Here is a 24,823-nt window from a genome sequence, read left to right as displayed (position 1 = left end):
TTGTCTAGATGCTCATACAACAATCAATTTTGTTTATAAGTTTTTCTAAAGGCATAATCTCTCAATACCATAAAGTCAAAAGTATAAATACTTTTCGAGTCAAATTATACCTTCTCAAACCGCGTAAATAATAGGAACTTTTAAACCTATAAGAACTATACTCAAACTTAATATATATTTAGACAACCGAAAATCATCGTTGGAGGTAAGGTAAACTAGACTCGATTTCTCTCTCGACCGTTACAAATTATAGAAAATTGAGCCAGCAATTCAAGATTCTCTCAGTTTACCAATTTCTTTGAATTTTGTAGCCAATAGGGTTCTAAATCAAACAAGATTTTATGTTTTTAAAAAAGTGAGAAAACCATTAAACCCACTGTTTTGCACGTGATGCCAATGCATTCCGAGGGATAAACCCATTGCCTTGCCCTCTCTGGACTGCCCAAACTCTCTCTCCGCGCTGTTTCTGTTCTCTTCTTCGTCTTCAAATGCCTCCCTGATCTCCACCTTCAATTTCAGAATTCAGCTCCCTCAGACCTTTCCGATTCCGACTCCAGCGCCGGCCGCCCATTTCCGTTCGTTTGGAGTTTTCTTAGCATTTGGTCTCTTTCATCTTCCATTTCTGTGCCTCTCATTTTCGTTTCGATTCTCTGTTTGTGTGTTGTTTAATCTCAATCCCCGTTCTGGAATCCTTTGCAGGCTGTGTGCGATGGAACCGGATAACAAATTCTTCAATGTCGGTCTGCTCGTAGTGGCCACTTTAGTCCTTGCGAAGGTCATTTCTTCCGTTCTGAAATCCAGATCTAAGAAACGGGCTCCTCCCACTGTGAGAGGGTTGCCCTTGGTCGGGGGAATGCTCCGTTTTCTTAAGGGTCCGATTGTGATGCTGAGGGAGGAGTACCCTAAGCTTGGGAGTGTCTTCATCTTGAACCTATTGCACAAGAAAATCACCTTCTTGATTGGGCCTGAGGTTTCTGCACATTTCTTCAAGGCGTCTGAGTCTGATCTTAGCCAGCAGGAAGTTTACCAGTTTAATGTGCCTACTTTTGGCCCTGGTGTTGTGTTTGATGTGGATTACTCCATTCGCCAAGAACAGTTCAGGTTCTTCACTGAGGCTCTCAGAGTCACTAAACTGAAGGGCTATGTGGATCAGATGGTCAAAGAAGCAGAGGTCAGTAATTCAGCTATAAAAATCTAGTTTTCAACTTTAACAACCATCCTTAAATGTTGTTCCTTTCTAGTTCCTGATGCTTGAGTCCAAATCTTCGATTTCCATTGTTTTTCTGCAAAATCTGTTTGTAACAATGGAATGTGGTGGGGTATTGAGCAGGATTACTTCTCTAAGTGGGGTGACAGTGGGGAAGTGGACCTCAAGTATGAGTTGGAGCATCTTATCATCTTAACAGCTAGTAGATGTCTATTGGGTAGAGAGGTTCGTGATAAGCTTTTTGCGGACGTTTCTGCTTTGTTTCATGACCTTGACAATGGAATGCTCCCAATCAGTGTAATGTTCCCTTACCTGCCTATCCCGGCCCATCGTCGCCGTGATCGAGCTCGCAGCAAGCTTGCAGATATCTTTGCTAAGATCATAGCTTCCAGAAAATGCAATGGAAGTTCAGAGAATGACATGTTGCAATGTTTTATTGACTCTAAGTACAAAGATGGCCGACCAACGACAGATACTGAGGTCACTGGTTTGCTCATAGCTGCTCTTTTTGCAGGTCAACACACTAGTTCTATTACCTCTACTTGGACTGGGGCTTATCTTCTACGCCACAAAGAGTACATGTCTGCTGTTATAGAGGAGCAGAAAAAGCTGATGGAAAAACATGGAGATAAGACTGATCATGATGTCTTGTCTGAAATGGACAATCTCCATAGGTGTATTAAAGAAGCTCTCAGACTCCACCCTCCATTGATTATGTTGATGCGGAGTTCACATACTAATTTTAGTGTGATCACTAAAGAGGGGAAAGAATATGATATCCCAAAGGGTCATATAATTGCTACATCTCCAGCTTTCGCTAATCGACTTCCTCATGTCTATAAGGATCCAGACAGGTACGATCCAGACAGGTTTTCCCCTGAACGAGATGAAGACAAGGCAGCTGGGCCATTCTCCTACATCTCGTTTGGAGGCGGCAGGCACGGGTGTCTTGGCGAGCCCTTCGCTTATCTACAGATAAAGGCAATTTGGAGTAGGTTGTTAAGAAATTTTGAACTGGAGCTAATATCTCCTTTTCCTGAAATTGATTGGAATGCCATGGTTGTGGGTGTCAAAGGGAAAGTTATGGTCAGGTACAAGAGGAGGAAGCTTTCAGTTAGATAATTGGAAGAAGGTTTAACAGTTTCTAATTATTTGTGGGAGAGTTTGCTTTCCACCTGCCTGCACCAACTTCATTTATACAATACTTCAATCATTTGTGCTTCCAGGAGGTTTTTGTCATCGAGTTTGACCTCAGGTCACGTTCAGTGTTTTAATCTAGTTGATGTTAGTTTGTAATATCTTAAGTTTTGTTATTGTTGGATCCGTTTGAAATGGGTGTTTCTGCACGTTCTAAGTTTATTCGACCTACGTTTCTCCATGCTCTAAGCTAAAAAAACAGTGGTTTTGCATATTGTTCAGCTGAGATGATATAGTTCAATCAATTTTTAGGACTTAAGCAGCTCTCTGTCAATGAAGATCAATAATTAATTGCCATTCAGAACCAGTTTAATGGAGAGACAATCATACTGCATTGCATTGCAAATTTATCTGTTTCTTTATCTTTCTTTCTTTCTTCTTCCATATCAGAAAATGAAGAACCAATTGAAAATTGTGATAATACAGACCAAGTAGACGTGTGAAACCTCTATATATTCTTAAAGGGCAATAAACTATAATACCATCAAGCAGAGATCTCGCAGCTTCCCGGTAGCAATCTTTCTGCCTCTGAAGCCCTGTAAAAAAAACACAAGGAACCCAGTAAATGAGAAGGCTATAATAAGAGCCTGTGTCAATCAAATTGTGATACTACAAGTATACACACAAAAGAACCAAAAGGAAACCTCCATGTTTGCTCAGCAGAATGATCAACCAACGTTAATCTGATGAGCTTGGTATGATTTTTAGAAGCTCAATATCAAACAAAAGAGTCTTGTCTATCAACCCTTGGTTCCTCAGCACAAAGTCCAATGCTCGTTGGCCCTGAAAGTGTTGATATAAAAAATGCAAAAACCTCGGGATATCACATATGCAAATGTATATTGACCAAGGAAAAATGTAACGTTACCGAGAACTTCGTTGGTCTTGGACCCTTTTTATTGAAGTCATTCTCAGGATATCCCAACTCTGGTGGCACTATAATCCTGCTCTAAATAGATTATAAATGTCGCACATATGTTCAAAAAAAAATATGCACATGAATTTGGATTTTTATGCACAGTTCATTTTTTTTAAAGTTTGCATCAACTTGCTTTGAATCAAACATGTCAGAGGCCACACAATCTTACCTCAGTAAAGAAAAATTATATCAAGGATTTTGCCAATCAATAAGCTATGAAGTATAACCAATATTAATTTCATTTTAAAAATGTGTCAGTTAAGCCATCCACATTGGAAAAACAAATCCAAGGTTAAGAAAAGAAAATGCAGCACCTTCTAATACCACCCAATGCCATGCCTGAAACAGCTTCCTCAAATGCTGGAATCACCTGATATCGAGGAACACCGAAACGAGCTTAAATTATTTATTAAAAAAAAATCAGTAAAACTTGAAGCTAAATCAAAACCTGTTAAGAAGAATTAGCATGACCAATGATTGCACCGTGCAATTTAACAAACCCAAAATATTTAACATATTGAACTCAAAAACAACAATTGGAATTTCCACAGGAAAGAAAAAAAGCTACAACCTCAACTCATCACACCGACATAGAACATTAGTCATAGAAACAGTAAAGTCCAGTTTTTTAATTGATCACAATAAAGTAAAGAAAGGTGAATATTTTCTAATGAGAACAGATGTCTCACCTGTTGCGATCCTAATCTAAATTTGAAGTAGTCTTTGTCATCACCCTGTGCAATAAAAATAATAAGATCGAATTAAATGCTTAGGGATATCCTCGACATGAGAAGCCAAAGCATTGCCTACCTCGAAGGAACCACCCTTTGTCTTATTTCTGGCTTCAAAAATGCGGCCATAATACCCAATTGTATAGCCATCCCAATCGACCTAAAATAGACATATAACCTTGAAAAAGTGTAGGCAACATCAATTTTCAGTTTGGCTGTACTTCTTTGCTTAACCATCAATTAGAAACTCCCACTAAAAATGCGTAACATATCAATTTTAAGTTCGTGAGAATCATTCATTCCTAAATCAAAAATAAAATAATGAGAGTCTAGATAAGAACAACTCCATTGGGCTTTAAACATGGAATGAAAGCCATACAACTTGATACATTTGAGAAATAATTTCTTCCCAGATTATTTGGTTATCTATAAACTGCACTGTGGTCTTACCACAACGGTATCTCCCACTTTTGGTGACGGTCCTTCCCCCATTCTCAGATCCTGCAGCCTTGTCAGGTAAATTAAAACAAATAAGACTTGTGAGAACATGGACAGAAAAATATTGATGAGTATTTTACTATAAACTTCATAATGGGTGACCTTATATTGAAGACCTGATTCTGTCTCTGTATAGTCCGGATATTTCATTTTGGTCTTGCCATAATCCTTCCCCCTAAGAGCGGGCACTGTATGTGTTCAAATATGCCAACTGTTAACATATCTTGGAGCCCCAATCTCCATTCTTAATGAAAAACTTACATAATCTCATCAAATATACCAAAAGAGAATGAGACATAGACAAAACCACCAAAAAGTACTTCAATGTACATAATATCGAAAAGACTACCACGGTAAAGTACCTATATATCTTTTACCCATAATTAAACCTAGTTATTTGACAACAGTAGTGATAAGACTATCACCCTTAGAAGTAAAAATACATGTCCCAACTATCCCTTTCATGTACTTGAACATTCTATAGAAAACACTCGTAGAACCTTCCTTTGAACTAGGCATAAATTGAACTACTATTCCTAAGGCAATGGTAATGTCAAGTTTGTATGGACCAAACAAATCAAATTACCCAGCAAGTCTCTAAACCACGGTCAGTAGACTCAATTTTTTGGTTTCACTCACAGGAGAATCACCGGCCTTTAAACTTATCTGGATTGGACTCTGTTTTCATCATGAAGTTGAGGGGTATTGTTGGGACTAATGAGCAGTGGGCCACTTCAAATTCACATCTGAACAACCATTCTACTCTAGTAAAAAATAGAAAGGAAGAAATGATAAGAATACAGGAAATTACTATCAGCAAATTCAGAAGCAACCGCCAGTCCATCATCTGCGACATTCAACAAGGCTCCAGCGAGCAGGCCGAAAGATGAGAAAACCACACCTCTCCGGTCAAATACTAGCTTGAAACATCCTTCAGTACTATCCCCTTCATAAGAAACACAAACAATTACTCAAAAAGTACCACCAAGTTAAAAGTTTGCAGCGTTAAGAAAGCCTGAAATGAAACAAATACCAGAAGAAGAAGCAGAAGAAGAAGGCTCAGAATCATGGGGAAAGTGAACGAAATGAGGTCCGCGCCAGCTCTAAATCAAAATAGCAAAACCCTTTACGCAGCACAAGGAACCGAACAGTTAAAGCAATCGAGATTGGGAACGAAGTGGAGAACGTACCGTGTTCAAAGAGTTCCTCCCGAGGAAGAGAATGGGGAATTTGAGAAGAGACCCAGTAGCGGAAATGGACGCCATGGGGTTGAACAGTGGAACAAACGCCCCGCAAGCGCTCCGCGAGAAGATAACGGCCTCACCTTTGTACCTCACTGCCTCTCCGTCTTTTATCCGTTATTTTTATGCGTCTACTCTTTTTAATTTTTTCATAACAACTCTTTTTAGGGTAAATTATTTATATATTCCGAGCTTGCATAAATATTTCAAAATAAATTTTTTAGCTATTTTATAGTCAAACCAACGCGACAATCAGACATGATAGTGACTAAAATGCTTATCTTACGACGTAATAGAAGCCTACTAAAGGACCCGTCAAAATTTCAATTTCAATCCCTAAGAACCCGGAGTAGGCGTCATATATTACATCATAAGAGTCTGAAAAAAACATTTTAAAAGAGGAAAAACAGGCTCCCCCAGTTTTTATTAGCTTTCTCCTTGGCCACCATCACACTTTGATGATGTTCAACTGGGAGGAGTTTTAATGGCTGGCCGATTTGAGGGAGTTGGCCTTGTCTTGGAGAGTATTAAGCAGGCTGTCAAAGCTCTTCTTGAAAGAATCCACTCCTTCAACTTCTAGCTGATTCCCAACTTCACTCCAGTGTATTCCCAGCTTCTCAAGTGCACTGTATATCCCTTCCGCCTCTGATACGTTTGAATCGATTGTCCTCGAAACAGTTCCGTGGTCTATAAATGCTTCAAGAGCTTGGTCCGGCATGGTCGAAACCTGAAGAGGGGGGAGCCATGAATGCCTGTTTAAGGTTTAATCAATTTGATAGAGCGGATATGTGATCAGATGACTTACAGTGTCGGGTCCAATGAGCGGAGCAACGTATAAGGTGTCGAGGTATGCGGGGTTCTTAACACTTGTAGATGCCCAGAGAAGCCTTTGCTTCTTTGCACCCTTCTTCACCAGAGCCTCCCATCTTGGGCCTGAGAACTTCTTCTGGTAGAGCTGATAAGCCAGGGCTGCTTGAGCAACTGCAGCCTAAGATATTGAACATACGATATATCGGTCACCAAACGTTATAGTAAACTTCCATATGTGAAGAATTACTCCGGAAATAATGATGCAGTCACCTTTCCTCGCAGATCAAGGGCCTCCGGTGTTCCAATTTTCTCGAGCAATTTGTCGATAAGGCTGTCCACTCGACTTACAAAGAAGGAAGCTACACTTGTGACTCTAGATAGGTCGCTCAAACCCGAGGCCTCAAGTCCATCCAAGTAAGCATCAATGACTGCCTCATATCGAGCAACGGAGAATATGAGCTGTGGGAGAAATCAGGAAACAAATGTTAATGGAGGTCGGATAAACACATCGAAGTATGCAACGTAAAAGAAACAAGGATGCATAGAGAGAGAACTTACAGTGACATTGACACTTATGCCATTTGCAATAGTATCCCTAATTGATGGGATGCAAGCAGCAGTAGCAGGGATTTTGATGTACACGTTCCGGCGGCTAACAACTTTGTGTAGCCACTTTGCAGCCTCAACAGTTCCTTCGGTGTCATCAGCAAGCTTTGGAGATACTTCGACCGAAACATAGCCATCACCAGCATCTGTTTGATCATAGATAGGCTCGAAAAGTTTGCACGCATCTTGAATATCCTTCACCACGAGTTCCCAATATGCACTTTCGATATCTTTTCCCGATTGAATGAGTTCTCTGAACATTCAATTAATACAATCACCATCCATGAAATATAGAAAAGATCAAAGAGACAGATATCAATAACTTTTTAATATAAAAATACCTGAATTGGTCGTTATAAGCATTTGAAGATGAAATTGCTTTCTGGAAAATCTGTAAGAGGATAAAAGCAATGAGTTCAAGAATTCTGGATAGCTGATAACAACATTACATGATTTTGAATACTTACTGCTGGGTTGCTAGTTACACCTCTTACACCTTTGGAAATGAGAGGAAGCAAGTCGGTGACAGGGCGGCAGAGATTATCATACCATGGAGACTGTCCTTCCTTTTCGTAAAGATCATGAAGCACCGTTCTCTTCGTCGGGATTCCATTTCCATCACCTTGAGAACACTTAACACTGTAAATAACAACATGAAATTCATAGCCTCACATTAGTTCCCAAACAAGCATCGCACAAACAAATGTTAAGCATAGGTAATCCTCCAAGGTTAAGAGTGTGTTGCTGTCAATGCATCTCGAGGATTCGGACAAACACGCTTCGGGAGCATGGATTGTCCACAGATGGCTTAGAACAATCCCACGTCAATTTTTACAACATTAATGAAAATGAAATAATCATTATAAGCTAGAAAATCTTTAAGTTTTCTGTTCAACTTCGAAGTCTAAATCTAATCCCAGTTATCAGAAACTTCAGAGAACTTGAATGACTTCAAACTGCCCATGTTTCTTGGATCATTATCATTTCAAGAACTGAGCAATGAATCAAAGTTAAAGAAATTAGCTAGAAATCCTACTTCGATGAGAATTTGAGAAAACTACAAAAATAGGTAAGAGCTAAGTTCTAGAGAAGAATCAAACACTCCTCCGGCATGCTAGATTAATAGACATGAAAGAAAAAACAAGAAATCAATTAATAGACATGAAAGAAAAACAAGAAATCAATGATGAGAATACAATCAAACAATAAGATCTAAGAGAATCCACAGAAACACACAGATCCTACAAATGCAGTTCTACCACTACAAAGAGTGTGCGAAATGGAAAACAGATGATCAAGAATTCATCGACACACATGAAAAAACGAAGCAGAAACAGACAAAACAAAAACATCAACAGATCTTCGTAGGAAAAACAGAAAGAAACCCAAAACAAAAATTTGTCAAAAAACCAAAAAGCCCCGATCAAAATCACCCAAAACGCATAAAATAAAAATCCACAAAGAAGGGGAAAAAGAAACATACACCAAGGAGCCCGTCAAGTGCGATGATCTCCGAACGGACAATCTAGAGGCGAAGAGGTTGAGGCAGGAATCGGAAGAGGGCCGGAAGGCAATAAAGGAGTTGGAGGGGAGGGAAGATCGAGAGTTGCGAGAAGAGAATGGAGAAGGAGACGAGATGAGAGTGGATAGCTTAGAAATGGAAGCCATGCGAGCGAGCGAGGGAGGTATGGAAGGAAGAGGAACCGCGGAGGAAAGGGAGCAGAGATGGGAAATTAAAGAACAGATAAAGATCAAGGCGGAGGATGAAATATATGCCTCAGAGTTGGAAGGGAGCTGAATTGCATTGCAAGTCCGGTTTGAGTTTGACCCAAACCAGCAGCTGTTTTCAGATTTCCGTTGTGGCGGCCAGTAGCTGACACACTGCGCCAACCAACCACCCCCAAATTCTACCAAATTATTTATATATTTAAAAAAAAAAAAGAAAAAAAAACTTGATTTTTTATTATTCCATCATTATTATTATTATTTCCTATAAAATAAGATTAAATTTCATAATTTTCCTAACTCCGTTTGGTTTTAGATTTTCCATATTTTAAATTTTAAAAATTTTATATTATATCTATTTTTCTTTAGTATTTATTATATTATATATAGGAGGTCTTGTTCCATGACTCAAACTGGTAGTTCAAGATCTTGGTTTGCCCATTGCAAAATCAACTCCAACCGAACATAGTGTAAACCCGATCGAGCAATGTCAATCAGTCGTTTAGGGTATAAGAAATAGGCTTCCATGGAAGGAAAAATGATTGAAGGGCTGCTGGAGGAGAGAAAGAGGCATAATGTTTTGTATCCCTTCAGATGCCCCAAGGGCTGGCGGCGGATATAACTTGCATTGCTTGAACCATAGCCCTTCAGATGCCCCAAAGCCATTGGAAGAAGGGAAAAAGAAGAAAAAAAAAAAATCAGGGTTATTGTTGACAGCTATACCACATTTCAAAATTACGATTTTATAAGAACGAGGCGAAGGCTAAATCATACACCATTTGTGCCACTGGCAGCCCGAACCCGACTTTGAGTTGACTGACTTACTCTCCGTGAGCTTACCTACCAAGGCTTCAGGTCCCCCACAGGCCGCCCTGCAGTCCAGTTCAAAATCCTCTCACCTGGCTTCAAGTAAATTCTCCCATCCTGCACCAACTTTCGAGCCAACCCATTCAGAATCTGATGGAAAGCATCGCCTGATTGAGCTGGTTGAGGGAACATCATAGCTCGTTTCATAGATGGATTTGCCAGCAGTCTTTGCTTCCTTAATATCACATGAGGCAGTATGGATGTGAGGATCGTGTCGAGGTTGGGGACATCTTTTTCGTCTACAAACACGCCAATTTCTTCCCAGGGAATAGCATCAGCAAAAGGTAAGACAATGTCATCAGCTATGATAACAGGGATGCAACCGAACACCACTGCCTCCACCAGCCTCGGACTCCATGGCGCCCACCCGAGAGGACATAAACAGAATATCGCTCGCTGCATATCTTCATAATAAGTTGTAGGATGATTGGTAGAGATGTCGAAGAGGGCATTGTTTTTAAAGTTCTCCCACACTGCTGCTCTTGCACCTCTGCAAGTTACATTAAATCGTCAAACACAGAGTCGAGTTTCGGTTTCTTATTCGTGCCATTTTCAACACTGTTTCATATTAAGAATGTAAAAAACAAGAAAGGCAGAACAGACACACACACCTTGCATAATAACCACCTTCTGGGTCATTGTTAACATCGTAAAACAATCCCCGGAAATAGACGAAGATAGAACGAGGAGTTTCGAGGGGGATCAGATGGGATTTCATTTTCTGGGGAGGACAATATGGAGGAATAGTGATGGAACCTTCATTCGAGCAAACATGATGCTTTTGTCCAAAAGTTTGAACCAAAGTTGCACGCTGAAGTAAGGGAAGAATTCCACGATCAATAGCCTTCTCTTCCTACCACAATACAACAATCAAGAGGGATGATGATTCATATGCTTGAAGAAAGGAAAAACTATCAGCATACTTATGAACTGATATGCTCAACCTCCCTTGTTTCCCAAAATGTAGCAAAGGCAAGTATTAAATCATTGCTAGATCCAAAATTTTAAGTAGATATATTATGATCTGAAAATACTAGTCGTAAAGCACTCACTTGTGGGTTTAGAAATTAGCACAAGCCTCCACAAGTGATTACTAATATTGAATATGAATTGGGAGAGAAATGAATTCGAACCTTGGATCTCATGCTCTGATACCAAAAAACTAAAAAAACTTAAATTTAGTGTGAGATCCCACATCCCTTGAGGAGGAGAGCGAACATTCTTTATAAGGGTGTGGGAACCTCTCCCTATCAAACGCATTTTAAAAACCTTGAGGGGAAACTCGGAAGGGAAACCCCAAAGAGGACAATATCTGCTAGTGGTGGACTTGGGTTGTTATAGTTTGTATCAAAGTCAGACACTGTGCGATGTGCTAGAGATGAAGCTGAGCCCCGAAGGGGGTGGACACAAGGAGGTGTGCCAACAAGGACACTGAGCCCTGAAAGGGGTGCATTGAGATGTTTCACATCGATTGGAGAAAGGAACAAGTGCCAACGAAGACGCTGGGCTCCGAAGGAGGGTGGATTATGAGGTCCCACATCAGTTGGGGAGGAGAACGAAGCATTCTTTATAAAGGTGTGGAAACCTCTACCTATCAGACACATTTTAAAAACCTTGAGGGGAAGCCCGGAAGGGAAAGCCCAAAGAGAACAATATCTACTAGTGTTGGGATTGGGCGGTTACATTTATGATAGATTTTGGTTTTCATACATTTCTTAACATTCTACTCTTGTGAGCTTGAAAAAGAGTATAAGATCAACAAGTGAGTATCAATATTAATGATAAAGGAAATAACATTCCAAATTATGTGTAATCTTGTGTACATATGGTCTTATTGAGAATGAGAAGGTAAGTTAAGTTACCTGATAATGAAAGCAAGCTCCAAAGTCATGAGGCACAACAAAGAAGTGATCAGCACCCTCAGTTCTATTCCAGTAAGGCCAGTTAGAAGAGATAAGCTGAATGGCGCTTCGCATCATTCGTGGGGATTTGAAGGGCAATGGCAAGCCATTGGGGGTGAGGTCACAAGTGACATAGATCGGAGTATAAAACCAATCCGCTTCATCAGGGTTGAGAGTTCTGACAGGACTGTTTAACAGGAACCTATGCATGTATATCTCAGCAGCAAACATATGGGTTAGACATCTTTGATCCTTTTGAAGAATCTTCTTATTGTATTTGCTTGGAAGATCATAAACATACACTTTCAACCTTCCAATTGGGTTGTCTTCTAACACATCTCCAGCACTCCCTGCATCCATACCCAAACACCTACGGATCAATTCTAGCTCTGCAGTACCCAAACACCTACGGATCAATTCTAGCTCTGCAGTGGGGGCGGTTAGGAATCACAACTCTCTACAATGATATGATATTGTCCACTTTGAGCATAGACTCTCTTAGCTTTTCTTTGGGCTCCCAAAAGGTCTCATACCAATATGGAGATGTATTTCTTACCTATAAACTCATGATCATCTCCTAAATTAGTCAATGTGAACTTCCTCCCAACAATCAACCATCATCAATCATCAACAGGGGGCGTGTAATGTAATGTTCATTATCATTTTAATTTCAAAGGTTCAATGTAATCACTGACTAGACCAGAATCTGATTCAAATAAACTCAAATACCCCCAAAACAAAGCATAATTAGGTACTAAAAAGTAGGAACACTCGTTGGAAAAAGAGAAATTCAAGAATAAACCCAATACGCATCAGAAATGAGGATCAAGAAAACAATAGAGAAACAGAGCAGCCCAATCCACAACCATCAGAAGTTAAATAAAAAGCTTAGAAGAACAATGGTAAACCTGAAATTCGTTCGGTGGGGACGGCATTGGGAACAGCGCCAATCCTGGAAACCAGAGAAATAGTGAAAACCCAAAGCCAGAGCTTCATCATTGCCGGCCTCAAGAGCCCAAATCGGAGTATTGAAGTGATGAGACAAGCAAAAACCGAAATGGATTTTGGGTGTCCCGTTTGGGAGAGAACAATGCTGATTGAATTTGAAGAGCTACGAGACCCAAATGGTTGGGACGTCGGGAGGTAGGTTGTTGGAAGAACAAGGGTTTCTTAGACATTTGGTTTAGAGACCAAAAAGGAAATATAAACATTGTTATGGAATGAGAGAGAGAGAGAGAGAGAGAGAGGAAATTGCTTGAAGAAACAGAGAAGCCAAATGTGGATTGGGTGAAGAACAGTGAAATTACATCAAGAACTGAGAATCTGGCATGGCAAAGGGTTTAGAGAATAGGCAGAGTTGGAGCCGCATTGGCCGCTAGGAAGCCCAAATCTCTCGTAAGCCATGGAAGACGGCTCAAGAGCTAAACCGATTTTCCTGCCCCGAGAAATGGACCTTCAACCTTCCGCAGGTCTGCTTTCTGTATCACCTCCCCGCCAAATTAAGAAAAGGGGTGTAAGTTCATAAAATTTAAAAAATACATATCATTACAAAAAATTGTTCCTTTAAACCTTACATATTTCAAAATCTTGTCACTCAAATGTTTTTTTAAAATATTATCCAAACATATAATTGTTCCAAACACGATTCTAAAGTTTTGGTGTAATTAAATTTTAATTCTTTTAAATATTTATTATTTATTCTATCTTCGATCTATTTAAAAAATATATATTTATTATACATATTTAAAAAAAATTAGGATGATAAGTTGATGGTCTAAAGAAGAATTGGACTTCAACAAGTGGATGGACACGTGTCATGAAGAGAGGATCTTAAGGATGACATGTGGCCAAAATCCCACCAAAATTGTACAAATCTATTATTATTATTATTATTATTATTACTTCAATAAATAAAATAAATATGGCGACAATGAAAATAAATAATCGGTTGTAACCGTTTCTATAATGATAATAATAACAATGCATATTGAGGTCATAGTCGATGGCAGAAATTAAATTTTGTATATATCTAAATATATTTAATTTGGCTAAATTAAATTATACGTTCTTTTATTATTATTTGAGGGGTGGGGTTAATTTGATTTAATATTCCAATAAAAAACAGAAAAATATAAAATATAAAATAATAATTTAATATAAAATTTTGAAAATATATTTATAGTAAGTACGGTGGGTTAGTTGGTTGGTTAGTTGGTTGGCATGACTTTGTAAATAAATCAGAAAATGATTCTTACCAAATTAATTTATTTATAAAATTGTTATGGAATTTAAAGGTGTTTTATTTATTTATTTATTTATTTATTTTAATTATAAAAGCCATTTAATTAATTTTTATTTATTTTTTCGTTTTGTGGATAATTAATTAAAAAAAAAAGAAAAGAAAAGAAAAGAAAAGAAAAAAAAAAGAAGACAATATGCTGATGCTTCTTGACAGTTCATTTTGATCATCCGGTTAAATCGCTGAAGACGGCGCGTTGAACTACACGCATTTAATTGACTCGTCATTTTCCTCTCCGTTTTCGCGGCTCTCTCTCTCTCTTCTTCCACCTCTGTAAATGGCGAGGGAGCGAAGGAGAGAGATCTGGTAGTACAAAATCTCCTCTCCTGATCACTCAGCCTTCGTTCATGGCGATTCCGCTTTCGAGGTCCGAAGAGCGCAACGTAACGTCGATGGAAAAGTCAGCGTGGACGGAGCAGGAGGAAGAAGAAGATGAGTTCAAGGAGTGTCTTGAAGAACCAAATGGTTCTGTCACGCCTGTGTTCGAAGATAGCTTGGAGAGCAATGAGGTCGAGAAGCAGAAGGTCGTGATTATGAGAGCTTTTGTTGAAAGAGAAGACTCCTCTGCTAAGGTTACTTACTCCTCTTTCATTTACTGATCCCATTAAGATGGAGAAAATTTCGCTTTCCTGCGTTTCTTTTGTTTCATTGAAGTTCGGTTGGTTTGATTTGTGTTTCTCTGTCATAATGTTAGCCATTGTCTCAAATCCAAGCTATAATGTTTCTTTTGAGAATTTTGGCTCCTACTGGAAAGATCTTGCGGATTTTTTCTCGAGAAAATTTGCAACCAATGGCTGGATTTGATCTTTTATAATTTCCTGTTATTCTGTTTTCATTTTGCTCTGGTTCCGTTCAACCTTTCCATGGGGGGATCAATATGTTTTTGCCTCCTTTAACTTATTTCAGAGGTAACTATGAATTACGCTCTTGCATTCCTCAAATCTACTAGTAACTTTTAAATCTTTGAATCGTCCTTTTATTCTTCAATTAGTTGACCATACTTTAACTGGAATTGACGCCACAATTTATATCATAAAGTTTAACCATTTTCAAGATATACAGGTACAATTTGCAGCTTTGCGGATTATCCATATTTTAAAAATATCCAAACCTAAAGCAAGAGCAATTTGGCATATATAAGAAATCTTGTGAAATGGAAACTATGGCGAGTAATTGAATAAATTGCCATTTTGAGATAAACTTAAAATTCTTCATACCAATCTGAGCTCGTGATTGATTTCGTGAATGCAGGATGTAGATGACTTCATGATACGAAGGTTTCTCCGAGCTCGTGATTTAGATGTAGAGAAGGCTTCTGCCATGTTTCTGAAGTACCTGAGCTGGAGAAAAGCAGCTATTCCTAATGGATTTATATCAGCATCTGAGATATCGACCAATCTGGCTCACAACAAGCTGTTCATGCAAGGTGTTGATAAGAAGGGACGTCCAATTGTAGTCGGCTATGGTAACAGACACAAACAAGGAAATATAGAAGAGTTTATTCGTATGTTATGACTTTGAGCTCATGTGTATCCAAACTTGAAGCCTCTCTTATTTGCTTCACTTAAAAATCACAGATTGTCTTATTATCTTTTATCCTTTTGCAGGTTATGTAATCTTTGCTCTAGAGAAAATATGTTCCAGGTAGTTTCTGCTTCTGAAATACTTGTTCAAATGCCGGGATTTATTTCTTATTTGTTCCATCTTTTAGGATGCCAAGAGGACAGGAAAAGTTTGTGTGTATTGGCGACCTTCAAGGATGGGGATACTCTAATAGCGATATTCGGGGATACCGAGCCTCTCTATCAATCCTACAGGTTTGACATTTGAACATTCAGGAGTTCTTTAAGGCAATGTTCCAAACATCGCAACTTCTTGAAAACTTGACTAAAAAAATTTGATGTCGAAGGGATGCACCACCTTACTATTTTGTAACTCTCAAGACCTTAAGAATCGCAGTGATTCACCGCTAGTAAGATTATAGAACTGCATATCAAGTAGTGTAACAGTTGTTTGATTGTGTTGCTTTCAGGATTGCTACCCAGAGAGGCTGGGCAAGTTATATATCGTTCATGTCCCTTTCATTTTCACGACGGCATGGAAGATGGTTTACCCATTTATCGACAAGAACACCAAGAAGAAGGTAAAATTTCTATCGCGTTTCCCCTGAAGCAGATTCTTGTGTGCGCCAGTGCCGTAGAATTTTATCCTAAAATTCACTGTGTTGGAAGTACTCCTAACCTATTAAAAGTAATTTGCACAATTTGTATGGTACTTGGTTTTTTTTTTCTAACCATTTTCAAACTGTGTTATATGGTGTTCGTAGATAAAGTTTGTGGAGGACAAAAAGCTGAGATCCACGCTGCTCAGTGACATTGATGAGAGCCAGCTCCCTGATGTGTATGGTGGCAAACTTTCGCTAGTTCCAATCCAAGACTGCTGAATTATGGTTATACTCATACCAATCCTCTCAACTTTTCTGCTACTTGTGTTCTAGTTGTTGGTAACGCTATATTCAATAAAATTAATACTCCATAAGCTTTTACTCAGGAAACAACTCTATTAGACAACTTCGATGGTAGAAAGTTAATGAATTACAAGACAACTTATTCTTAGTTCATCTTTTCCAAGTTTTGGTTTGTAAAGTTACGTTTCATTTTAAATCTTGTTCTTCAAGCTCCAAAAGTGATATGTTAGTTGAAAAAAACGGTCATTTTGATTCATTTTCCCATTGGAGGATTTTATTTTATCAAATCTCCAAATATTCCACATTCTCGTCGGGTTGCAAGAGAATTTTCACGCAACCACAGAGAATATGATACACATAAACGGGTTATTGCCGCAGGGTATGTTTAAAAGAAATCCCAATTGCACGAATCGAACCAAATTCCACACAAAAAGGAACTTTGAAGTCTTGTTATTACAAGCACTTAAGAGGAATGGTATGCATTCAAATGTATGGTTCCTTTGGAACAGACCATTGACGACTACAGCAGTCAACAAAACCATAATCAAACTCGACTATTTACCGAAAGCTTAGCCTAGTAGCAGATGAATTGTCATAATAAGAGAGTGGCAAATTTGCTTCACCATACCATAGCTAAGACTACCAGAAGCTGGTCCTCCTTGAGGCAAACCAGCGTAATCTCTCCCCCCATCCTGAGAGGCCACCGGTGAATAGTAAGAGCGATGCGGAGATGGAAACCTGTGCTGTGAGCGATATGGAGATGGCAACCTATTCTGTGAATGATATGCTGCTTGTGACAGAGGAGCAGTATGTGAGGCCGTAGGAGACAGCCATTGGCTGTAGTAACGAGGAATAAAATCTATGCGAGCATCATCTACTCGATCAGACTGCAAATGTGGTGCATGATACCTGCGCCCATACACATCCCGGAGATCTCCATTATCATAGGTCTCGATCGGATTGCGAATACTGTTGAAGTACAAAGGAATATACATCATGGGTTATCAACTTATATAGCTCCAGTCCCAGTAAGAATAAAAATTTCCAAAAAAAGCCAGCCACTTGATAAACACGTCTAAAGTAGAATACAACTGCATAAAAAAACCAAGCCCACAACTCCAACTAAAAGAAGAGGTTTCAATCAAATAAAATAAGACCAAATGAATAATGCTTGTCACCGAAGTCCAAAGGGAAAACATAGACTCTGACTAGGACTAAACAACACTAGGTGATCTCTCGATCCCTCGAAAACGAGACAACCCCCGCAGTCCACAACTTGCATATATTATCGTTATCTGCACTCATTCTAAATCAGTTGGACAACTTGCAGAAAGAAAAGCACAGAATGACCCAAAAGAGATATATTTAAGACGATAAAAAGAAAAAAAAAAAAAATATATATATATATATATATACCTTTCATATGAATTTGGAGGGTATCTTAAAGAATTTTCACGAAAATATGCTTCATGTGCATGCTCTGGATGATAAGCTTCAACATGACGGGGAGGGGCTTCTACTCTTACAAGCCTAGGCTGCACTTGTGAATGAGAGAAATGTAGTCCTGGTTCAAATGGATCATACTGCACATGACGAACATCATGTTGAGACTTTGACTCAATGTCCGGAAGGTAGTGATCATGTTGAGGCCTTGTCTCAATGTCTGGAAAGTAGTGCACTGCAGACGACAAGTTCTCAAGAGGATATGATTTAACCACTTTAGTTCGTGTAGACCTAAATGATGGCCTATTCGCCACATTTGGACAAACGTGTGATTCCTTATGAGATGTTTTATTCTTGGCAATAGGGCGGAACAAGGAAATTAGATGTTTTACCTACAGTAAAAGACAGCCCTCAGCAAATTATAATCAGCATTCTTCACTAAAATGAGCATTTGCTTTTAAATGTATGAAACATAGAACTGAAAGCAATTCAACATAAAGTTCTAGGACAATGTAACCTGTGTGCTACTGAGTTCCTGTCTGAATTTCCGATGACCATCATAATTGTCTTTAATAGCCTTTTTGAAAGCACTTTCGGGAAGAGGTAAGCAATCCTTGAATATCTTAAATTTCACCTACATCAGAAAAACAAAGGAATAAAAAAATAACTCAATGGAAAGAGGAAGCTTGCTATTTTGATGCATATGTCCCAGCCACTAGAAATCATAAGAATATACATAACCATGTGATGCAAAATATAAAAGAACACTTACAGCATCAAATTAAACAATCTCTTCAAGGCACTGCCCACTAAAGGCATTAAACAAGATAATGATTGTCACATTTAGGCATGTACAAGCGGAGGCACTCGCTTCAGTTTTTTGCACCCAAGGAAAGGAAGATAGTCAGACCTTTAGGCATGAACGGGACTAAAAGCCTTTTTCACATCCACCGTCAATAAAAAATAAAAACATCATATAATTTATCAGATAAAAGGATATCCATTACAAACCATAGGAATAATTAATGACATAACAATTCCTATATGAATAGGATAGAGAAGAAGTAATTAGAAAGCATAGGAAAGAAATATTCTTCACTCCATCAATGCCTCAAAAGATGCTCACCCTCAACAGGCAATTTAATCAACCAACAAAAAAGACTAATCAAATCCAAAACTCATTTAACGATTTAGTCACTAATATGAAAATTGTTGCAAAGATTTAATGCGATTTAATTCATGTCATTATATGTTGTCGAAAGGTAACCTAGTTAATTGATCATGATTTGGTTTATAAATATCTCTTTTTAGAGCGACATAAACTCTCTTTTAAAAGCGACAAAAACACACCTAAATTATGTACCAAGTGGTCATATTCAACTTTTCTTTCTTGTCACTTCTAGTCTCTCCATTCTTCAACAATAGTGATAACAAAGACCTCACTCCATGCATTAGCAGCATGGATACGATACAACAAGACACTGTGATACATTATTTTAAAAAATTTGGGACATGACAATGACATATACCTACACAAACACGCGGGCACACACACTGATATAAAAAACACACCTAAATTTATAATTATGAACCAAGTTGACATATTCAACTTTTCTTTCTTTCCACTTCTACTCTCTCCATTCTTCGAACAACAGAGATAACAAAGACCTCACTCCATGCATTAGCAGCATGGATACGATACAACAAGACATGATACATTATCTTTTAAAAATCTGGGACACGACATGACAATGACATATGCATACACAAACACACGCGCGCACACATAAAAAACACACCTAAATTTATAATTATATACCAAGTTGTCATTATTCAACTTTTCTTTCTTTCCACTTCTACTCTCTCCATTCTTCAACAACAGAGTTAACAAAGACCTCATTCCATGCATTAGCAACATGGATATGATACTACAAGGACACTGTGATACATTATCTTTTAAAAATCGGGGACACAACATGACAATGATATATACATACACGCACGCGCACATGCACATGCACACACATATATAAAAAACACACCTAAAGTTATAATTATGAACCAAGTTGTCATATTCAACTTCTCTTTCTTTCCACTTCTACTCTCTCCATTCTTCAACAACAAATATAACAAAGACCTCACTCCATGCATTAGCAACATGGATACGATACGACAAGGACACTGTGATACATTATCTTTTAAAAATTTGGGACACGACATGACAATGATATATACATACAGGCACACACACGCGCACACACACATGCACACACGCACACATGCGCGCGCACGCACACATGCGCGCGCACACACACATATAAAAACACACCTAAATTTATAATTATGTACCAAGTTGTCATATTCAACTTTTCTTTCTTTCCACTTCTACTCTCCATTCTTCAACCTCACTCCATGCATTAGTAGCAGGGATACAATATGACAAGGACATTGTGATACATTATCTTTTAAAAATCTGGGACATGACATGACAATGATATATGCATACACAAACTCACGCGTGCACACACACAGAGATATATACACTATTTTATACTAGGAAATTTAAAATCAATAAGTTTATACATTTAAAATGCTTAAAAAATAGGTTTATTGTATCTCTCCCAAATTTAATTATTTTTTCCTATGCTATATTTGTGCTATTTGTTAGGAGTCTCAAATGTTTGGCCATCCTTATTCACTTGGTACAACTTAAGTGTTAAACACGAATACATTAACCAAGCTAAAGTATCCATACTTCTTATATTAGAATGATGCATAAGAATATCCATTTTGCCGCAGTAACGCGAGGGGGTTCCTACCAAGTTGAACGGGGACGAAGACAGTGAAATGACCTCGTCCCAATCCCTACTTGCCTTCATTTTTAAATAAGAATATATAATTGAATAACTTCGATCCCCTTGAGTCCCCCACCTTGACTGTAGGGACAAGATTTAAATGAGGGCATGAGCAGAGACGAAGAAGCCATCCTCATCCTTGTCCCCATCCCACCCTGCAAAAGTCCCTAATAATACATACCCCACCTATCTATAGGAAAGTTTTACCCATCTAAGTCTAGCTCTAAAAGACAACAAAGGTTCTATATTATTAAATTCTCAATCCTTATTGGCTTGAACCCAAGCTTGGAGGGCACATCCAAATATCTCATCAAGTCCCACACAAATCACCACTTGAGGTTAGTTTTACTTTCTATTAAAATGCTCAAACAATTCTTCCTTTTTTCTCTCTCATTTAAACTCCTCTTCACATAAATATTAAAATTCAAAGTTTTCTTTCAAAAAGTTTATTGAACTAGAAGAAAACTAAATGAAGCCCAAATTTGGAGAACTCCCAAATTCAAGGATGCAATTGAACAAATTATAGAGTGGATCTTGAGAGCCCGTTCAAGTAACGTCGCTGCTCTTAAAGCAACCATTTGATCAAGTTCAAACATATAAAGAAACACAATTGCTTGTAAAACCCCATATGCTTATAATGCATAAGGCAAACACATTTCCTAACATAATAATGTGACATGCTTGATTCAAAAATCTGGATTGAGATGCTTGAATTAGTTAAGGCAACTTTGCCCAAAAGACGATTCTATAGCCACCCTAACTTAACATATTGAGTTGTACACTTAAGTTTTGAGCTTTTAGACCTCCTATTTTGACAACAACAAAAATCAACATAAATGCTTCATTAATCTACACTTTATGAGAAACTATCCATCTTATTTCCAATCTACATAAACAATATGGGCGATCTTTTTTACCTGTGCTTGAAATTGGCCATCGAAAGCTCTTGGTTCCAAATCCAATGCTTCCTTACTACTAGCTTGGTAAATGCCATAGAGAAGCTTCAAGTTGGTGTCAAAAAGAAATAGCTTGGCATCAGGAGCTATATTCTTCACAACTTCAATTTTCCCTTTAGGTAAGCCAAAAACGCGATATTAACATTCCGACTTTGTTTTTCCATTGCACATAAAAATGAATCCAGAGACATGTTTCTTTTCCTCCGTTTCTTTATACTTCTCCTGATCATTGCTGGGAGGGATCAAAGATGTAACTGAGTCTTGTGTTGGAATACTAACAGGTTCTTGGCTTGAAGAAGAACGGGAAACTTTCGAATTCGAAGTTTCATTTTCCTTCCTTGACTTCTTCTTCTTAATATATTTCTTAACACCTTTATTTGAGATAGAATGATTCAAAAGTTCTTCAACCTTTAACGCTTTCCCTCTCCCCTTTGCCATGGATGACTGCCATAGCTTAAACAATCAATATGGTTGCATATTTACAAGAACAAATCCTTATGTAGAAAAAGAATTCTACGGATAAACACATCATTAACCCATGAGGTTTAACAAACGAACTTGTATCAAAGTTTTTGATAATGAACTAGGTTTAGAGTTTCAAAACTTGTAACTAAAATCTCCGAGGTTTCTAAAATGCTTCAAAATCATGGGTCGTTCCTTTTTTGTGGGCTAACTACTTTAACCGAAAGATGATGAGGTACTTTTAAATAATTTTACACTACACTTAGGTTGATGTACAAGGACTTCCATGGGCCACCCTCCCTTTGCTTCTTGTCTTGGCAACCTCACCCACCCTCCATGTCTCTCTCCGTCTTCTCCTCTTCTCATGAACCCCTCTCCACCCCCTCCCTATCTCTCTCTCTCTCTTCCCTACTTGCTAAGTCTAAGTTGTCCACCCCTTTGAAGCAAGAGGAAGCAATATTGGAGAACAAAGCAACATAAGAGACAACAATGAGCATTTAGCAACCAACATAAGAGACTAAGTGAGGAGGGGAGGGGAGAGATCGAGGGTCGGAAAGAAAAAGAGAGTTAGTAAATTTTATTTTTAATTAACTCTCAAGTCACCTTAAAAGGTAATATCAAGTACATTATGTTTTGTCAATCGGCCTTAAAAGTAATATAATATCAATGGCGGTGCTTGAGGTTTCATCTCTTTCAGCATCCAAGGTTTCTCACAAACAAGTGTCTTTGGTCTATTAAACCTTTAAGCACTCATTCTCAAAAGGCATCGTTTAGTTGCTTACTCTTGTCTCCTCGTGGTCTTCCTTTCCCTCTTTACACTTGGGTTTAGATATCACAAAAAAGGTAAAGTCTTATACTTGGCTTTTCATAAATGAGAGAATTAACATTTGATGTTTTCCAAAGATCTACCTTAATGTTTAGACCACGATGATGCATTTTCTTTAACAAGAAACAACTTCTCATTGATATAAAAAAATTCTAGGGATACAAACTCCCAAAGGAAGTGAAAAAAACAATAATTAAAAACATTTAAGACAACCATATAGTGAACAACCATAAGCAAGAACATTTTATAGACTCAACAAAACACATCCCTACGAAAAAAGAAAAAAACGACTATTATTGACTTTTGTCACAATTTTTGAGAAACTTAAGAAAACTGGGGAGTGTCATCCAAATATGTGGTTATAGCTTTTTCTTTGTACTTCTTAGAAATGGCGGAACAAGGAGCTTAAGACATTCTTTGAAGATTCCCAATCGTAGAACATATTTGGAGCCCGCTTTTGCAAATACTTGTGTGAGGATTGCCCCAATACTTGATTATCATGGTATGACGAGGAAGCAATCCCACATCCTCCTTTCATGACAAAGAACTTTTACTTTAGCAAGCTAAATTTCTTACCTTTCTTAATTCAATTGACTTGAAAGAAATTGGAGAGTCCATAGAGCATAGAGAGTCTATAAAGGAAAGCTTGAAATTAAATGCACTCGAGGACTGCTAAAACCACTTAATAAATATTATACCATATAACCCCATAAACCACTCAACAAAACATTCCACTAAAATCAAGACATGTTAATTAAACAATTTAAGATTTTTAATAAAAATAAATGATTTTCAATAAAAATAAATGATTTTCAAAAATGGTGGATAGAAATGAAATACCACTAGCCAATTTTAGAAAACAAGCACTACCCAAAATTTAGGTCCTTTATGTTAATTCAAAAAATATACTCGTCATACAGTCAGCAATGTTCACCATGATTCATAATTTTCCTTAAAAAAAAAGAGAACTCATTGTGACTTTTTCAAGCATTATTGCAAATGCAACGCCTTGGAAATGAACAATTGCCAAACACATCACAAAGCTGGGTGAAATTTAAGCTTTGTGGAAGAAGCTCATATCTCCAATGTTAGCCTATCCACCATCCGAGTTAACCAAAACTTTTATCTAGTATAAATGGTCTCCTTACCATCCCAAGTGCAAAAACTCTCCAACTTTCCAGCCCAAAAATAAGTGTCACATAAGACCCCACTTTCCAGACTCATCAACTGGTATAAACCTAATGAAAACCCCATGCTCCAAGACAAACATAAAAACAGAAACATGCCTATGTATTCATGTAAGCATGCATTGAAATTTTCCAATAATCTACCAGCATATATCATGTATGCGTCCATTCACTTGGGATTCTGAAACCTAATCCCAGCAAACTTGAAACGTCTAATGCAACAACCTATCTTGAAAAATCAAACATAGCCATGGAGGCGAAGGTATGTTTCTGCCAAAACTTATTAACATTTGTCTTTCGGAGTCAAGTTTATGGTATAGGCACTACGTATCAGAGAGAAGATGAACAACAATTCAAGAGAAATCTTCGTCAATTTTTAAAAAATAAAAACAATATTTGAAGATCAAACCTTGACAAAACTAGAATATTAAAATGAAAAAAAGTAGACGAGAAACTGACTGCCATGATTATAACGACAGCATGGCCCCAGAAAAATAACGAAGTATTGACAGAGAGCTTCGGAATACCTGTAGACGTAGCCTCCCAAGATTCCGTCAGCGACGATTAGGGCAACGAGAGCGGGGACGAGAAAAAATGAATCGGCGGTCTCAATTCAGGGTACGTAG

General features: G+C 38.0%; 6 protein-coding genes across 9 annotated transcripts; 2 read left to right on the top strand and 4 right to left on the bottom strand.

Annotated features, from left to right (window-relative positions):
• Window positions 1–325: 325 nt before the first annotated feature.
• Window positions 326–2,616, top strand: LOC111470769 (sterol 14-demethylase-like). 2 transcript variants are annotated; one of them, XM_023116370.1, is made up of 3 exons: window positions 326–606; window positions 697–1,171; window positions 1,331–2,616. In XM_023116370.1, the coding sequence occupies exons 2-3, from the start codon at window positions 710–712 to the stop codon at window positions 2,327–2,329; spliced, it is 1,461 nt and encodes a 486-aa protein (XP_022972138.1). In that variant the 5' UTR covers window positions 326–606; window positions 697–709; the 3' UTR covers window positions 2,330–2,616. The 2 variants fall into 2 exon arrangements, with proteins under 2 accessions (XP_022972138.1, XP_022972137.1); XM_023116369.1 differs by having other exon boundaries at window positions 335–602; window positions 700–1,171.
• Window positions 2,617–2,719: 103 nt separating this feature from the next.
• On the bottom strand, window positions 2,720–5,897 carry LOC111470771 (peptidyl-prolyl cis-trans isomerase FKBP19, chloroplastic). Its single transcript, XM_023116371.1, has 11 exons — window positions 5,743–5,897; window positions 5,586–5,655; window positions 5,364–5,498; window positions 4,655–4,740; window positions 4,505–4,555; window positions 4,134–4,214; window positions 4,013–4,057; window positions 3,638–3,693; window positions 3,273–3,348; window positions 3,049–3,187; window positions 2,720–2,940 (listed from the first exon to the last, which is right to left on the bottom strand). Exons 1-10 carry the CDS (start codon window positions 5,815–5,817, stop codon window positions 3,083–3,085), a joined length of 780 nt encoding a protein of 259 aa, XP_022972139.1. The 5' UTR covers window positions 5,818–5,897; the 3' UTR covers window positions 2,720–2,940; window positions 3,049–3,082.
• A 158-nt stretch (window positions 5,898–6,055) lies between these two features.
• Window positions 6,056–9,084, bottom strand: LOC111470689 (transaldolase-like). Its single transcript, XM_023116268.1, has 7 exons — window positions 8,693–9,084; window positions 7,677–7,848; window positions 7,551–7,600; window positions 7,162–7,462; window positions 6,874–7,062; window positions 6,599–6,781; window positions 6,056–6,520 (listed from the first exon to the last, which is right to left on the bottom strand). Exons 1-7 carry the CDS (start codon window positions 8,875–8,877, stop codon window positions 6,275–6,277), a joined length of 1,326 nt encoding a protein of 441 aa, XP_022972036.1. The 5' UTR covers window positions 8,878–9,084; the 3' UTR covers window positions 6,056–6,274.
• A 535-nt stretch (window positions 9,085–9,619) lies between these two features.
• Window positions 9,620–13,189, bottom strand: LOC111470690 (probable beta-1,4-xylosyltransferase IRX10L). 3 transcript variants are annotated; one of them, XM_023116271.1, is made up of 5 exons: window positions 12,611–12,677; window positions 12,131–12,422; window positions 11,664–12,095; window positions 10,413–10,654; window positions 9,620–10,291 (listed from the first exon to the last, which is right to left on the bottom strand). In XM_023116271.1, exons 3-5 carry the CDS (start codon window positions 12,060–12,062, stop codon window positions 9,775–9,777), a joined length of 1,158 nt encoding a protein of 385 aa, XP_022972039.1. In that variant the 5' UTR covers window positions 12,063–12,095; window positions 12,131–12,422; window positions 12,611–12,677; the 3' UTR covers window positions 9,620–9,774. The 3 variants fall into 3 exon arrangements, with proteins under 3 accessions (XP_022972039.1, XP_022972038.1, XP_022972037.1); XM_023116270.1 differs by having other exon boundaries at window positions 12,131–13,189; XM_023116269.1 differs by lacking the exon at window positions 12,131–12,422 and having other exon boundaries at window positions 11,664–12,052; window positions 12,611–13,188.
• A 1,015-nt stretch (window positions 13,190–14,204) lies between these two features.
• On the top strand, window positions 14,205–16,621 carry LOC111470692 (phosphatidylinositol transfer protein 3-like). Its single transcript, XM_023116272.1, has 6 exons — window positions 14,205–14,573; window positions 15,253–15,505; window positions 15,609–15,645; window positions 15,713–15,818; window positions 16,034–16,144; window positions 16,328–16,621. Exons 1-6 carry the CDS (start codon window positions 14,349–14,351, stop codon window positions 16,442–16,444), a joined length of 849 nt encoding a protein of 282 aa, XP_022972040.1. The 5' UTR covers window positions 14,205–14,348; the 3' UTR covers window positions 16,445–16,621.
• Window positions 16,622–17,037: 416 nt separating this feature from the next.
• Window positions 17,038–22,160, bottom strand: LOC111470712. The gene is made up of 5 exons (XM_023116305.1): window positions 21,866–22,160; window positions 21,684–21,823; window positions 18,429–18,545; window positions 17,885–18,303; window positions 17,038–17,437 (listed from the first exon to the last, which is right to left on the bottom strand). The coding sequence occupies exons 1-5, from the start codon at window positions 22,158–22,160 to the stop codon at window positions 17,038–17,040; spliced, it is 1,371 nt and encodes a 456-aa protein (XP_022972073.1).
• Window positions 22,161–24,823: the final 2,663 nt, after the last annotated feature.

Source organism: Cucurbita maxima, unplaced genomic scaffold (genome assembly GCF_002738345.1).
Source record: "Cucurbita maxima cultivar Rimu unplaced genomic scaffold, Cmax_1.0 Cma_Scf00047, whole genome shotgun sequence".
Classification (NCBI taxonomy): Eukaryota; Viridiplantae; Streptophyta; class Magnoliopsida; order Cucurbitales; family Cucurbitaceae; genus Cucurbita; species Cucurbita maxima.
The sequence above is the reverse complement of the archived record's forward strand: the minus strand, read 5'-3'. Positions and strand labels throughout refer to the sequence as shown.

Excerpts from the sequence above, each read along its gene's own strand:
- LOC111470712 (XM_023116305.1), bottom strand. The coding sequence starts at position 22,160 with ATGGCAAAGGGGAGAGGGAAAGCGTTAAAGGTTGAAGAACTTTTGAAT. Across the intron at positions 18,546-21,683 it reads ATGGCCAATTTCAAGCACAG|GTGAAATTTAAGATATTCAA; the intron begins GTAAAAAAGATC and ends TTTCTGATGTAG. Across the intron at positions 18,304-18,428 it reads AGGAACTCAGTAGCACACAG|GTAAAACATCTAATTTCCTT; the intron begins GTTACATTGTCC and ends CTTTTACTGTAG.
- LOC111470692 (XM_023116272.1), top strand. The coding sequence starts at position 14,349 with ATGGCGATTCCGCTTTCGAGGTCCGAAGAGCGCAACGTAACGTCGATG. Across the intron at positions 14,574-15,252 it reads GAGAAGACTCCTCTGCTAAG|GATGTAGATGACTTCATGAT; the intron begins GTTACTTACTCC and ends TCGTGAATGCAG. Across the intron at positions 15,506-15,608 it reads AAATATAGAAGAGTTTATTC|GTTATGTAATCTTTGCTCTA; the intron begins GTATGTTATGAC and ends ATCCTTTTGCAG.
- LOC111470690 (XM_023116269.1), bottom strand. The coding sequence starts at position 12,701 with ATGATGAAGCTCTGGCTTTGGGTTTTCACTATTTCTCTGGTTTCCAGG. Across the intron at positions 10,655-11,663 it reads GAGCTTGCTTTCATTATCAG|GAAGAGAAGGCTATTGATCG; the intron begins GTAACTTAACTT and ends GTATTGTGGTAG. Across the intron at positions 10,292-10,412 it reads GAAGGTGGTTATTATGCAAG|AGGTGCAAGAGCAGCAGTGT; the intron begins GTGTGTGTGTCT and ends TGTAACTTGCAG.
- LOC111470769 (XM_023116370.1), top strand. The coding sequence starts at position 710 with ATGGAACCGGATAACAAATTCTTCAATGTCGGTCTGCTCGTAGTGGCC. Across the intron at positions 1,172-1,330 it reads AGATGGTCAAAGAAGCAGAG|GATTACTTCTCTAAGTGGGG; the intron begins GTCAGTAATTCA and ends GGTATTGAGCAG.
- LOC111470689 (XM_023116268.1), bottom strand. The coding sequence starts at position 8,877 with ATGGCTTCCATTTCTAAGCTATCCACTCTCATCTCGTCTCCTTCTCCA. Across the intron at positions 7,601-7,676 it reads GTGTAACTAGCAACCCAGCA|ATTTTCCAGAAAGCAATTTC; the intron begins GTAAGTATTCAA and ends ATCCTCTTACAG. Across the intron at positions 6,521-6,598 it reads CGCTCATTGGACCCGACACT|GTTTCGACCATGCCGGACCA; the intron begins GTAAGTCATCTG and ends CCCCCTCTTCAG.
- LOC111470771 (XM_023116371.1), bottom strand. The coding sequence starts at position 5,817 with ATGGCGTCCATTTCCGCTACTGGGTCTCTTCTCAAATTCCCCATTCTC. Across the intron at positions 4,215-4,504 it reads AAGTGGGAGATACCGTTGTG|GTCGATTGGGATGGCTATAC; the intron begins GTAAGACCACAG and ends TGTCTATTTTAG. Across the intron at positions 3,188-3,272 it reads CAAGACCAACGAAGTTCTCG|GGCCAACGAGCATTGGACTT; the intron begins GTAACGTTACAT and ends CAACACTTTCAG.